This window comes from Trichoderma evansii (assembly GCF_050947405.1).
Source record: "Trichoderma evansii strain SZMC 28006 chromosome Unknown GGI43scaffold_2, whole genome shotgun sequence".
NCBI lineage: Eukaryota > Fungi > Ascomycota > Sordariomycetes > Hypocreales > Hypocreaceae > Trichoderma > Trichoderma evansii.
In genome coordinates this window covers 3,145,433-3,160,511 of record NW_028145204.1, presented here as the reverse complement: position 1 = coordinate 3,160,511, position 15,079 = coordinate 3,145,433, and the positions used below count along the sequence as shown (strand labels likewise).

General features: G+C 51.4%; 3 protein-coding genes across 3 annotated transcripts; 1 reads left to right on the top strand and 2 right to left on the bottom strand.

Annotated features, from left to right (window-relative positions):
* The first annotated feature begins 44 nt into the window (after positions 1-44).
* On the top strand, positions 45-909 carry GGI43DRAFT_172659 (bola protein). The gene has a single exon (XM_083199737.1). It carries the CDS (start codon positions 145-147, stop codon positions 613-615), a length of 471 nt encoding a protein of 156 aa, XP_083065553.1. The 5' UTR covers positions 45-144; the 3' UTR covers positions 616-909.
* GGI43DRAFT_429850 (acetyl-CoA carboxylase ACC1) lies at positions 737-8,331 on the bottom strand (the record flags this gene model as incomplete). Its single annotated transcript, XM_083209178.1, has 4 exons — positions 737-2,742; positions 2,817-7,708; positions 7,785-8,050; positions 8,137-8,331. The coding sequence occupies 4 exons, from the start codon at positions 8,329-8,331 to the stop codon at positions 1,205-1,207; spliced, it is 6,891 nt and encodes a 2,296-aa protein (XP_083065552.1). The 3' UTR covers positions 737-1,204.
* Positions 8,332-12,594: 4,263 nt separating this feature from the next.
* On the bottom strand, positions 12,595-15,079 carry GGI43DRAFT_394940 (NUDE protein). Its single transcript, XM_083204820.1, has 2 exons — positions 14,949-15,079; positions 12,595-14,907 (listed from the first exon to the last, which is right to left on the bottom strand). Exons 1-2 carry the CDS (start codon positions 14,955-14,957, stop codon positions 13,222-13,224), a joined length of 1,695 nt encoding a protein of 564 aa, XP_083065551.1. The 5' UTR covers positions 14,958-15,079; the 3' UTR covers positions 12,595-13,221.

Here is a 15,079-nt window from a genome sequence, read left to right as displayed (position 1 = left end):
CGCTACCAACAAGCTTCGGCAATCCCTCCAATGATCGCTGAATAATTACAGTCAACTTTTTTTATACCTCGACCTACAATCTACCATCTACAGCAAAGAACAAACAACAAGTTCAAATACAATCAGCATTGATATCAATTCAAGATGATCTGCTCATCCTGCCGCTCCGCGATGCGCCTGCGCCTCCTCTCCTCCCTCCCAGCGCGCCACTCCATTGCGCCCATCATCACAACCTCTTTCAAAACCGCCGCTGCCGCCGCCAAAGCCTCTCCCCAGCGCAGCATTCGCTACATCTCCTCAGCTCCCTCTCGCCAATTCTCCTCTTCTCGCCCCTCGCGCCAGCAACAAGACCAAGAAGTAGACGAAGACACGGGCATGAGCCCCGCCGAATCGTCCATTGCCGCCATCCTCGCCTCCAAGCTCAACCCCACGTCGCTCCTCGTGCAGGACATTTCCGGCGGCTGCGGCAGCATGTACGCCATCGACATCACATCCTCTGCGTTCAAGGGGCTCAATATGCTCAAGCAGCAGCGTCTAGTCAACAGCGCGCTGGGGGATCTCGTCAAGGAGTGGCATGGAGTGCAGATACGGACGAGGGTGCCCGAGGATGCGTGAGGAGCCAGAATAAAAAAAATAAAGAAATGAATAAATGAATACAAAACGAGAGAAAATTGAAGGGTGCTTAACGGCTAAAACGAGAGCCAATTGTATAAATAGACAGAGGTTTGGGCGAGGTTTAAGAGCCCATAGTCAGGCGAATATATTCGAATAGTTGAGTATATTGTACCGCCTTGGAATAATCATCTCTATTCTGTAATAACACGACGTTATACATATTGCTGCCTCAAAGTGAGAACATGTCTATTTCTACCTCTTGTAATGGGTCTATTAAATTGAGTAGTAAAGAAGGTATGCAACACACTTTTAAAGGCTTCTCTACGAATGGTTCAACAGCAATACAAAGTATCCAATTCAAGTATTCAGTGTTCCAAAATACCGCTTCTCATAATATAGTCGCCGATTACTACATATCCTTTTCACTCAAGCATACATTAATCTTCTGTATGGCGCAATGATTTAAAAAACTCAAGAACATATAATTTGTATCTATCATAAGACATCAACCATAACCCACGCTTCTAAATCAAAACGCCCCACCACCTTCCTTCCTTTTATCTGTAACTGTTCATGTTTATTTATACATTTACTCCTTCAGATACGTAAAGAGAGCCTCGCGCTCCTCAACAGGCATGACACGCAGAAGCTCACGGATGCCCTTCCATCCAGCCTTCTCATTGCTGCGAACAGCCTCGGCCAACTCAGCAGCCAGTCTGTCGGCTTTGAGTGCCTCAATCTTCTGACCAATGGACGTAGTCTCCTTCTCGTACCACTCAGCAACCTCCTGGTCCTTCTTGTCCCAGCCGGCAATGCCAGACCAGCTCTCCAGCATCTTCAGGCCCTTGGTACGAGCCTCAGTGGCCTTGGCAGTGTTGGGCTGGGGAGTATGCATGATGCTAGTGTTCAGGCGCTTGAGGATGTACTCCTCAGTGATACGTCTGCGCAGACGCCAGTAGAAGTATCGGCGAGCGTTGGACCAGTCAAGAGAGTCACGGATGACACCCTTGGTCTTCATGCGGCCGGCACGATCGTGCAGATCAGCGAACTGGATAGCAATCTGCGAGTAGACGGGCAGAAGCTGCTTCTCGCGAGCCACAAGCTGCTGCTTGATCTTCTCCGAATCCTCGCTGGAGAGCGTCTTGTCCTCCAGCTTCTTCTTCAGCTCGGCGTAGGTAGGGTCCAGGCGGGCCATGGTCTCCAGCTGCTTGTCCTTGCGGTACTTGATACCAATCATACCCTCAGGCTCAAGAACACCACCACGAGCCTCAGTATCAGCGTACATCTCCATAGCGTTGGGGTTGATGGTAGGATCAACAACGACCCATGAGCCACCACGGAGCTCGCCGAAGGGAGGAATGTACACAAAGATGGGCTGCTCGTACTTGACCAAGGCATCGACGATGAATGAACCATACTTGAGCACCTCGTTGTACATGTCTCGCTGACCACCAGAGAAACCACGCCAGTTGGCCAAGATCATGAGAGGAAGCTGTTCACCGTTGTTGAAGTCATTGATAGCCTGGGCAGTCTTGAATGCAGAGTTGGGGTACCAGACACCACCGGCCTCGTTGCTAATCTGCTCGATAGAATCAGGGTTGGCAGGATCGGCAGGGGTAATGTTCTCAACGCTGCGAGTCTCGACAGCGATAACACCCATGGGGATACCGCCAAGACGAGCACGACCAACAACGACAGTGCGAGCCCAGCCGCCAAGGGCCTCAACAAAGGAGTCCTTGTCGAACAGACCGCTCTGGAAAGAGCCGTCTTCCTCCTCCTTACCGCCAATCAACCACCGGACGTCATAAGGCTGCTTCTGGGGAGGGTAGTAAGAGATTTCACGATCCCAGGCATCGAGACTGGGGCTGACAGGGACGGGGTTACCGCGCTTCTCAGGAACAAAGGCCATCCACTCAACAATCTTGGAGACACCCTCAAAGTCGTCGTTGGCAGTCATGTGAGAAACACCGTTGCGGTACATAATCTGAGTGCCACCAAGCTGAAGGTTGGAGGTGTAAACCTCACGACCAAGCAGATTGTTCAAAGCAGGAGCACCAGTAAGGATGATAGGCTGGCCTTCAATCTGGACAGCACGCTGACCGAGACGGACAAGGTAAGCACCAATACCTATGAGAAGTTTGTTAGTCATGAGAAATTACTTCAAACAAGGGGAAACCAAAAGGCATTAAGAAAAGTCTTACCAACTGATCGGCAAGTGACCAAGGTGATGGTGAAGATGTCGTTGTACGCCTGGCTAGTGGCACCGGCAATAAGACCAGATCCCCTCAAGCACTCAACACCGAGGCCATCCTCCTGACCAACAATGGTGACAATTTTGTGGCGCGTTTCACCATCCTCAACAACTTCTTCAGTGATAACAGTGTCCTTGAAGCGGACCTTGGTCTTCTCATCAAGGTACAAGTAGCGGAAGCCACCCTCGTGCTTGGTAGCGTCGTTCCAAGCAACCTTGAAGTAAGGCATCAGCTCGTTTGCGAGACCAAGGCGGGCACCGGAGTTGGCCGACAGGTAGATGCGAGGAATGCCGAGTTTACGAGCCAGCTCAGTACACTTGTAGAAGAAGTTGTCTTCCTTAGGACCGAAAGACCCAATGTTGTAGGTGATATCGTTGGCAACAATAATGAAGCGACGGCCAGCAGGGTACTCGGGGGTTCTAGCCTTAATGATCCATCCCACCATACCGCAAGTGTTGGTACCGGGCTCGCGGTTGACCTCGTCCAGGTTGTCCTTGTCATCGAGCACAAGCTCAGTGAATGTAATACAGTCACCAACCTTGGGCTGCTGAGGCGCCAAAGCAGGCTGCTTCTTGACAGCCTTGGCCCAGCTGTTCTGGATGGCCTGACGGAACAACTCGGGGAAGTCGTACACGTACTGGGTACCCATCAAGTGAGCCTTGTATCGTTTGGGCTGGAGCCAGTTCTTGGTGGCATAAGGAGTATTGACGGACAGCAAGTGAAGAGGTCCCTTCTCCTTGGTTCCACCAATGCTGTGGAAGACCCAGTCATCCTTCTCCGACTTGCGCTCGGCATACAGATCGACATCCACGACATAACCAGAGGTGTTGGTGATGGTAACACGCAGAGGGTAAGGGATACCAGTCTGGGGATCCGTGCAAACAATGCGAATTTCCACCTGGGCAACACGCAGTCTCCAAGCACGAGCACCGAAGCGATCCAAGAAGCCCTGGAGGGACTGCTCAACGGTAGCAGGGTCGAGCTGGAAGACGGGAGTGAAGTTCATGAAGATGTGGTTGAGATCAGAGTTGTTGTTGCCGATAATCTCAAGGGCATCGAAAATGTCGTTGATAACTCGGTCGGCCTCAGAGATGAGGTACTCAGCGGTGGGGATCTCGTCACGGAGACGTCCAGGTCGGATCACAGCACGAGTGAAGTAACGCTTGTCAGAGTCGACAGTCTTGCCGACAGCCTCGTACACGTGAATGTTACCGTTTCCAGTGAACATGGGCTTGATGCGGAAGTTGGCAAGGCGAGCAAGCTCAAGCTGGAAAGACAAGGCGGGTTCGCTGTGACGAATGCTGTCGTCTTCCTCGTAGTCGGGGCCTCGGAATGTGTAGTAGCCGGGGTGGGAGCCATCGCTGCGACCGCAGATGAAGGTCAGACGACGGACACCACGGACCAAAAGCTCGCTCTTGAGCCCCTGGACAATAGGCAGAATGCGCGAGAGGATCTCTTCGTCATCCGTGCCCTCGGTATCCCGAACAGCAACGTTGATGACGGCAGACAGCTCGTCACCGTTGTTGCGGCTCTGGAATTCCTTCTTGAGAGCAGCGAAGGGCTTTCGCTTACCACTCAAGTCAGCAAGAAGAGTGGACTGGTTGGTCTGCCTCTTCTGTTTGTTGTAAAAGTTCAACGTCTCCAAGGCCTTCTGAAGCATTTCTTCAGCGTCGTCAATGTACTTGACAGGAACCATTACACCCTTGCGGGACGGGCCATTGTTCTTCATCTTGTTAGTGATGTACGACATGTCGCTGATGGAATTAATACGCGAAACGTTGAGCTCCATGCTGAGGGTGCGCTCCAGGCCGCTAGGGGTGCCGGGAGTAGAAGGAGCAGCAGACTGAACAGGCATGCCAAACTCGTTGTTGCCAATCTTTCGCAGCTGGAAGTCCCAGGACACGTAGAGAGGGTTCTCAGACTCATCATTGTGATACTCGATCGAGTGGAGCATATAGGCACGGTAAGCACGACGAACGTAGACTTCGAGAGATGCCAGAGAAACCCAAGGATCCTCGTGAGCGAAGAAAGAGGTCAGCACATCGAAGACGGTGTACTTGGAATCGACAACCTCCTTGAGCACCTCAAGGCTAGGCTCACGGTGGTCCCAGCCGCTCTCACCGTAGCGAGAATCGACAACAGACGATCGCAGGATATGCTCCATCTGAGACGTACGCTCCTCAAGGGACGGCAGAGAGCATTGGATCATGATCTCTCGGGCCTTGAGCGAGACCTTGGAGGTGGCTCGAGAGGAGAGCTCGGTCAGCTTTCGCAGCGACTCACGCAAGTACTTGCTGATGTTTCCAACATTAGGCTTGTTGGGGCGGTACTCCTCGAGAATGGCAATAACCAAAGAGTTCTTTGAGCTCATGCGGCTGTGCGAGAGAACAGTCTGCACAACCTTGGCCAAGTTCTCCTTGTGCTGGTCTCGGAGATTCAGGATGACACTCTCCTCCTGAGCACGGCTCTGGAAGAGGCTCTCGACCTCCCAGTAGGTCTCAAGAAGGTTGTTGACGACGTTAAGCTCTCGAACCTTTTGGCCCTCTGCGTAGTTGTCAAGCACCTCGGTAAGGGGTGCCAGCGTGGTTCTAAGCATGTCGGCATCACCGGCTTCCACATTCTCTTCGAGGAACTTGATGAAAGCCTTGCTGAGTGCCTTGGCAGGAAATTCGCCAGTGCGAGCTTTGCCTCGCTCAACAATCTGAGTAAACAGGCTGTCCAGCTTCTGGGGCATGCGAGCATGCAGAGCAGCAAAGTGGGTGTTCCACTCGCTGTAGGGCAGCTCAGGATCGCGAAGCACCTCGATGAGCTTCTTCAAAGTATCGGCCATGACGACAGAGTTATCGAAACCATTGAGGATGTTGAGCAGCACGTTGTGGTACCGAACGAAGCGCTGAGCAGGCTTGGTGCCGACGACAACAGGGTCGCCGTAAGCGGGAAGCTGTCCGACGAATGCCTGAGCCTGCTTGACTCGGGAAGGGTCATCCAGAGCGAGTATACCAAGAATATCTCCAGCCTCCAGAGTAGCTCCGGGCTGCTTGATGAGCTGCACGATACCGTCCTCCTGTGCGACAAGGGGCATGTACATCTTCATGACCTCAACTTCGGCAAAGGTCTGGCCAGCCTTGATGTGGGAACCGTTCTCGACGGAATACTTGACGAGCTTACCAGGGCTGGGAGTTCGGAGCTGGGTGGGGTCGTTCTCCTGCTCAAGCAGACAGGTCTTGCTGTCGACTGAGAGACGAGTGGCGCCAACCTCCTCCTTCCAGTAGACGTTGTGGCTGTGGCCGTCAAGAAGGATGAGGAGACCACCGTCGCTAAGAGCACGGACGCCAACAGAGCACTTGGAGCCGTTGATGAAGAGGTGGTAGGTGTCGAGACCGGCACGGGTGGCAGTGAACTTGTATCGGAAGCCCTCGTAGATGAAATCGATAGTGAAGACGGTCTTCAAAATCTCCTTGGAAGGCACCTGACCCTTTTCCAATCCAGATCGGTACTCAGCCAGCAAAGACTCACTGGTGATGTGAGCTCTGGTGATGGCACCACACACAACTGCCAGCATGGTATCCGGGCGCTCAGCGGTAAGTCGCTTGGAGATGAGCTCGTCCAGCCAACCAGTGGAGATGGTGTTGTCCTCGAAAGCCTCGGTCTCGAGCAGCTTGATGAGATACTCGACAGTGGTCCTGAAGTCACCACGAATGCTCAGCTCCTTGAGCGCAATAACCATGTGCTTCCGTGAAGCCTGTCGGTTCTCGCCGTAGGCGAAAATGTGACCAAACTGACTGTCGGAGAAACTGTGAATTCCACCCTGAGTACCGACGGAGAAGTAACCCCAGACGTTTGAGCTAGAACGGAAGTTCAGCTCGTGCATGACACCGTTGGAAGGCTTGAAGCCCTCACCAGGGTCCTCAGAGGTGATACGGCAGGCAGTGCAGTGGCCCTTGGGCTGAGGTCGGCGCTGAGACTCGGCAGTGCCCTCGAGCTTGAAATCGAAATCGATGTCGCTCGAGGTTCGGGGATCCACGCCGTACAGCAATCTGATGTCGCGGATTCTGTGCAGGGGGATACCCATGGCAATCTGGAGCTGGGCAGCCGGCAGGTTGACACCGCTGACCATTTCAGTGGTAGGATGTTCGACCTGGAGACGGGGGTTAAGCTCGAGGAAGTAGAACTTGTCGTCGGCGTGCGAATACAGATATTCGACAGTACCGGCAGAGACGTAGCCGACAAGCTGACCGAGTCGGACGGCAGCGTCCTCCATGGCCTTGAAGGTATCAGCCTTGGCAATGGTGACGGGAGCCTCCTCGATAATCTTCTGGTGACGACGCTGGACGGAACAATCACGGCCGAACAGGGAGATGTTGTTGCCGTACTGATCGGCGAGCAGCTGGACCTCCAGATGTCTGGCGTTTCCAGCCAGCTTCATGATGAAGATGGGCGAGCCAGGAATCTCGCTAGCGGCAGCCTTGTACAGGGCCTCGAACTCTTCCTCGTTGGTAACCTTTCGGATACCCTTGCCACCACCACCCTCAGACGCCTTTACCATGACGGGGAAGCCAATCTGCTTTGCCTTCTCCAGACCCTCCTGCCATGACTTGACGCAGCCCTTGGCGTAGACGTCGTCGGCAACGGTCACGATGCCATTGCTGTCGATTTCGACACCATCGACACCGGTTCCGGACCAAGGAATACAGGGCACCTTGGCGTGCTGTGCGACGATTGTGGAGGAAATCTTGTCACCCAGTGATCGCATGGCAGATCCGGGAGGACCAATGAAGACGATCTTCTTGGGGGATGCGGCGAGAGACTCTGGGAGCTTTGGGTTTTCAGAGGCGTGACCCCTACAAAAGTTGGTTCGTCAGTATAATGATGTCCTGAAAGATTCCATAGTTGTGCGGCTAGAGAGGAAAAACTCACCAACCAGCCCAGACAGCATGGACGTTCATGCGCTCGGCAATATCCACAATCAGCTCGACGTTGGCATAGTTGTGGTTGTTTGTGCCGCCGGGGACTTCGACGTAGTGGTCAGCCATTCGAATGTAGTCGGCGTTGGCCTGTAAATCTTCGGGCGTGGCCATGACGGTGAAGTGGATGGCCCTCTCGTCGCCAAACGTCTCGTAGGCCCATTTTCGAACTGAGCGAATCTCCTTGACGGCGGCGATACCGTTGTTGGCGATCAGAACCTGTTTTGCGCCAAAAGCACAACAAGTCAGCGCAAGCTCAGGCACAGGGCACAAGCAAATCAAGAGTTGTAGCGGTAAATACTCACGTTTGTGATGACAGTGTGGCCGTTGTGCTCGGCCACAAAATCCTTGACCTTGCTGGCGGGGGCATTCGACAGCCGGTTGCCTCCAATGAAGTGGTCTGCGATGTTGTGCTTTTCGGCGTAGGTCATGCTGCCATTGGCAACAGGAACCGTCCGGCCATTAACGCCGTTCTGGACGCCGTTTGCTGATTCTGCCATGGCTGTTGTGTGATTCTCAAAGTTATGGAGGGGAAAGAAAAAAAGAGAGAGGGCGAGAAGTAGAGATTATAGAAGAATGTGGAACGTTGTGTCAGAATCGGCCGCGGCTGGTAATCTGACGTGGATGGGTTCTGCCGGCACAACAGCAAGTCGATCTGAATCGAGAAGAATGGTAAGACGAATTAAGATGGTCCTGCCGGGGGGTTAAGCGGACAGGCGATTAAGTGATTATGATCCTTCGACCTTCTTGTTTGTTTCGTTTTGTGTTCCCAGCTTGTTGGCCCGCCAGGTAATGAGGCTGAAACAGGCGAAGAATAGCAATGAAGGATGGCCACAGGAAAATGAAGCCCGCTTTCGAGAGACGGATTAATAGACGAGAAGGGAGTATCCAGTCTCGTGTGCGGCGGGATTGGGTGTATTAAGAACAAAAAAAAAAGAGACCAAGCCAGTATCGCAGGATCTACGAGGGGCAAGGGAGGGGAGAGACTCGGTGGCAGGGGGGTGTGCGAGAAGCTTTCGGGGCGAATTTAGTGGATTTAGTGGGAATTACGGAGCAGCTCTGGCGACGATTACTGGCCCAGGCAGTGGCTCCAGGTGGCCGCACAGGGGACGTGGCCTAGATCTGTTGGGGTCAGTGGGACACGGCTCAATGCAAACGTACATGTAGCACATACAGCGATTAATTGACGGCTGCCTTTTGCCATCCATTGAGTTCAACTCTGTGGAGACTTTGGGAGTATTACTATTAGCTTGGATTGGGCACCTATCACTTCTGTCTGGTTCTGTCTGCCTCTCTGTTTGTGGGGGAAAAAGGGGGAGGCGTCTTGTTTCTCGTCCTTAGCACCGAATTCTATTCATGATGGTGGTGGAGTGAATTTTACCTCGTCTTGAGCGTGGTAGCTTGAGGGAATTGATGTCATTTCGTGGCTTATTTCATGTAGTATAAAATAAGATTGATACAGTCTTCTCCCCTTCCGGGCTTTGTTGTGGGAGGTGGGGGAAGGCGAATTAGTTTGTACTTACAAAAGGTTGGGGTGATAACCAACTATTTGTATACAACCATTGGCGATCTGGCTGCCGGGAAATCGATCGATCATATCAAGCCAAAGAACGCGTATCAGGCCAACCCGATATCAACCGCAGCCGAGTATAGCTGCAGGCCTCTGAAGCACTATTCTTGTCCGTCAAACTCTCATCTTGTTAGTCTATGGCGTGGAGAAGAGTAATGCGGGATCCCAGTAGCCCGGTACCATCGCCGTCAACAAGTTGCGGTTTATATCAGGTCCTAGCAAAGGATTCGGGATTGACACAGTCGAATTTGACAATAAACCGATGGAACATTCTGTGCAGAAATCAAAAAGAAGCAATCATTAATCTATTTTGGTTGTAGTCGTGTGACATGCCATGCTTACAGGCTGCATATCGGCCTGTCTCTATCCAGCAACTGCGGAGGATGACGGGGGATCTTCGAAGGAAGGGATCTAGCATCTGGGGAGTGCGGATAAACTCATCATGGCGAGCAAACGGGTGTGTGTATCCTATGCTTGTTGACTTTGGTCATCCCTACACCGTCTACCTCCCAGCCAATAACATAATCCCTCTTACAACTGTGATAAGCTGTCTGCACGCTACTGACGACATCAAGGTCCCAAATCACTCACCGTGCAGCTTATTGCTTCGCATACGAAGTACTACCACTACACGGCTGTGGAGTCCCTAGATCCCAGCAAGATCCTACCTACACGTACATTTCCTTCGATAGTAAGACGGAGTCCGGGCCGAGCTCATCGAGCTCATTTCTCATATTTCCCAGCAGATGGCCCGAGCGAAGCTTAAGCCGCCGAGTTGAGCCTTTTCAGCTCCCCTCTCGGGCCCCGCGGGACAAAAAAGGGCATGGGGTACGAAGCATCACGTATTCAAATCTCCTCCCCCTGAACTACGAGGAACCCAAGACATAAACAAGCTACTGATGGCATTATACGGAGGGTTTACAGCGTGCAAGTGAGATCCATTGCAACCAAATTAAACATCTGCAGCCCCACCTCCGAGAATGAGATTCCGGGCCTTAGCCTCCCAGCCCGCTTTTGCTTCCAAATGGGGTTTTTCGGCGAATAGCCAGAGGGATAAAGCATCGTCAGAGCAAAATGATGCTCCGTCTGCAGAACGACAAGGAACATAATACGGAAGATTGCCTTGGTCTTTAATTCCACACGAAATAGGTACTCACTTACAGCCTTATTTGGCAGTCTTTTCTGCACTTTGATGTATGGCCCAAGGGTATTATTGACGGTATAAAAACACATACAACAGCAACAGCCGAAGATAACGTAGCATCCGCCGGTAATGACCTCGAGAAGCCAACAAAAAAATTTCTGTAATTCAGATGATGCTAACTAGTAACCGCTTAGTACTCGGTAGTCCATACTAGCAGCCATGCCTTACAAGAATTCTACCAGCTCCAATCTGTCCCTTCTACCCGACTTCCCCAATCATTCTTTTTTTTCTCTGGGCCCCCCAATTGTTGAGTCCCACCCAACACACTCAGCACCACTAAATGGAAAGCATGTACTGCCTCTGCGTTAATTCCGCGTGAAGTACTTGTTGCCTCTGGGTCCCAAAAACTCGGGGGAGCGGCTTGTCAACCGTCTCAGTTGCTACTCCATATCTCGTACCTTTTTTTTTCTGTGCAGTACCTATCTACAGACGTAGATGTAAAATACCACCTGCCCAAGACGGCATCATCTCTTACACAGTAGTAATACACAGTAAGCAGTGCCAGTGCCCTACTACATATCTGGCTGATAACTCCATATTCCCCGAAATACGCATTCTAGCATATTCTGTATAAACCCCGTAACAGCATCTGCCTAAAACCCTTTTACGAATCCAGCATCTCCAAAACCAAAGGGCAAAAAAAAAACTTCAAACCCACCCCCCAACCCAACCATTACCATCATAATTTTTTTCGGGGCCCGAAAGCGATGTGGATCCCGAGGGCTTCCCATTCCAGCCAATCGGGCTCCCTAAATAGCGCCGGAATGGGAGTTCTCCCTCCGGTCTTTGCGGTTTCCGTGGCTCCCGCTATTTATTTTCGGAGGGTTTTTCTGAACCCCCAAAAGGATACAGACACTGTCCAAATGCAGACAGACATCTAAACTGTATCCGGCCTAGCCTCTCATAATCGCCCTTTTTCAAGTAGAGGTACATCTGCCAAGTCCCTCGCTGTAATATAGCAGTTATTTACTGTGATACAGCTGGGCACTTATTTACTGCAATGTAGCAGTTATTTACTGCACTTATTTACTGACTGTGATATCGCATTTATTTACTGAAATGTAGGACTTATTTACTGTAAAATAGCACGTAGGGCTAGTGGTTAGTGGATAGAGTTGGCGGTTAATAGTTGGAGTCAGTGGTATATATATAAATTTTATAATAAAAAAGGATCTTAATACATGATATATAGGTAACATTCAAATTTCAATAAAATATATATAATAATATTCAAGGTAAATATAAATGCATGTATTATTACATCTTTAAAAAGCCTGTGCGAGAAGCTAAGCCGGATATAGTTTAGATGTCTGTCTGCATTTGAAAAGTGTCTGTATTTGTACATTTGGGGGGTCGGTTCTTCCCTTCTGTCTTCGCCTTTGCCCAAACCGGACGGGAGGCTCGACGGATAGATCTCGAGTTTCTGCTTTAGTCGGTTAAAAGCGGAATGGCACAGACTAGCTGGATTCAGGCACCGATAAGCCTCCCATTACATCAGAGATAAAGCTCAAAGGGAGCTGCTGTTGCTGCCGGGCTGCCCGCTGAGAGAGGACTATCATCTGCCTGTAGAACAATACGGCATAAAGTAGAACAGAGTATAGAATGAATTTGACAGCATTTAATGTCATTCTGTCAATACCTCCATGCACTCATACCTCGTACCGGCTGTATGGTAGATCCGAACGCCATCCGAACCTTCGGGCTTACATACAGCCAAATACTTCGCATACGCCCCATCCCGGGCCGAACCTCTTTCGGCATTCCGATCCCATCTACATGACCTTCGCCGAATGCAGCACCTTAGTACCCCGTATTGGTGGTGGTAATACTAGTAGGTGGGAGGAGTAGCAGTAGTAATCCAAACGGTCGTATTCATGTATTAGTGGTGGTAACAATATTAGTAAGTAGGAGTAATAGCAATGGTGGCATTCAAAATGCGACTCAGTGACATTCTCCCTACAAGTGCTCACACTCAACGGTCATCAGAGGGAGGGTGAAACAATGTATCAATTTTTTTTTTTGGCTATACTATCCTTATTATCTAAAGAGGTATCTTCCAAAGTCCCGCTTCACCTCTTTCAAACTTCAAACTTCCCAACTCATCTTCTCTTTCTCAAAAAAACAAATGAAATAGCAATCTATAGAAATTTATGTTTAGTCTTCGCCGAGCGCAGCCCGTGCCATCTCTTCATAACTTCCATGTGTGTGTGTGCGTGTAGTGTAGTCAAGTGTGTAATACCAAGAACAAGACCCTCATTCCCTTTTTAGTAGCAAGGGAAAGAAAAGTCGAGGTATAAGTGTTGTAAAAAAGAAAACTTCAAGTGAGAGGACAAGGCAATTAGCAACCAACCGTGCGTTTCAATCAAGCCAAAAAAAAGAATAACAAGCCCATAATCATTCATCAACACCTCGTTCGCCTCTGTGACGCCATCTGCCACAGCGATCAAAATGCACCGATTCCCAAAATACAGAAAAGCAATTGAACGCAAAGCGAGAACGAGAAAATGGATAAAAATTGGCAATGAAAAGAGTAATAAAAAGAAGAAGAATATCAAGGAAAGTGATATCTCGGAGAGCGGTTCGGCTGTGCAATCTCGATACAGGAGCTCATCGTACTCAATAAGTCTCTCCCAAGTCGCCCAGTTTCCTGAATCCAGTCGTGCTGGTGCGGCCCGATCGAATAGGGACGCCTCCGCCGCTGATGCTGCTGCCGTTGCTCACGCTAATTCGCCTACTTCCGCTCTGCCGTCTCAACGCGGGGCCGGGTATCGTACTGCCTGGCGCGGGAATTCCACTCCCAGGTGTAGGAATGCCGCTCACTGGTAGTGGCGGCGGGATGCCACTGATGCTTGTCCCTAGATCGTATCTGGTGGAGAAGGTACCTCGCCTGCTAGGCGTGCGATACACGGGCTCATAGTCTTCTCCTAGAAAATCGATTCCACTCCTGCTACCACTAATACTGCCAGAGTGTCCGCGACCAGAGGAGCTGAAGGAGGATGCCGGCCGACCAACCGGCGTTCGAACCCCTGAAACGGAGCTTCGTGACACTGGCCGCTGTGGAGCCGCCACACCGTTGCGAGATACCGGCCTGGTATATGATGCTAGGCTGGATGAGTGGCTAGATCGTGAGACTGGCCGGCTTACTTCTGAACCCTTGTCGCTAAGCTGGGTACTAAAGGAGAGTCGGTTCACGCCAGATGTACTGATCCTGGGCGTGTGGCTCATCGTCTTGGACGGTGAAGCATAACTGCTAGTGGGCGTCAAGTCGTCCCCAGTCAACGAAGAAGATATCGATATCGACGACTGAGTAGTAGCGCGCCTGCGTGAGCGAACTGTGGGAGTCGACACGTTGGAGGATGCAGCAGCCACAGCAGGCCGAGAGGGAGGGCGAGGCGGAGTGCTGCCACCGTTGGGAGCGGGGAGCTTGGATCGTACTGAGTGCACTCTGGCCTCGAGTCGCTGCATCTGGGCCGTGAGCAGACGGATATGTGAGAGGGAGTTGGATGCAGGAATCTTGTAGTTGCTGTTGCGGGACGAAACGTTTGACCTGGTGGTTGATGAGCGGAGAGGCGCACCGCCGCCGCTGTTGTTGTTGCTGATGCTGATTGACTGGCGGCCACCAGTAGCAGTTCGCGTACCCGTCGCAAGACCCGGTGTGCTTCCACGGGGCCTCGAGCCGGCATCCACCGACGGCATTCGGGTCCGGCGCAGTGTCGCAGGGGCCGGCGTCCGGATCCGTGATGGCGCCCTCGGGTGCGAAGAGACGTCTGACATTGGGGGCGATGGTGGATCCAGCAGCTCGGGAGTTGGCGCGCCCAGAGATTTAGTAAAATCAGGTGGGTTTGTAATAAGAGGCGAGCTTGCAGCCGAGTCAACAGATATATCCGTCGCGGTCCTGTCAAATGTGGGGGAGCCGAGGAGCGATATGTCGGACGAGATGGTTGAATGCCGGGACTCGTACTTCTTGACCTTGTCTTGCATCAGCTCAGCTTCAATCTTGAGCTCAGAAAGCTCCTCTCGCAGCCGCTGTGATTCGATGCGGAGAGCCTCTCGCTCCTGTTCGCCCATCTTGATCTCCTCTTCCATTAGGACCCCTCGCTCAATGGCCTGGTTGAACTTGGACTCCATGTCCTCGAGCGAGGAGGTGGTGTTTCGCGCTTGGCGTTCGAAATCATCGTTGGCAACCTCGGAGTCTCTCAGTTTGAGCGCCAAGGTGCGGCTTGTGTCTCGCAGCGATGTGATTTCTTTTTCTAATGAGGCTTGCGCAGCGGCAGTCTCTGCTTTGGAATCTTTGTATTTTCTCTGTGCAAAAGAAAAAAAAAATAGGGGATTAGCCGCTGTACCTGAGACATAAAAATGAAGCAGTCGTAATTAGAGAGGGGGCTGGATAAAGTTAAACCGCCCCCCTCCAAAATCGAATGATGGTTTTGGATCAGAAAAAAAAAAAAGAAGCGCATCTCAGCTTACCTTCCAC

Excerpts from the sequence above, each read along its gene's own strand:
- GGI43DRAFT_172659 (XM_083199737.1), top strand. The coding sequence starts at position 145 with ATGATCTGCTCATCCTGCCGCTCCGCGATGCGCCTGCGCCTCCTCTCC.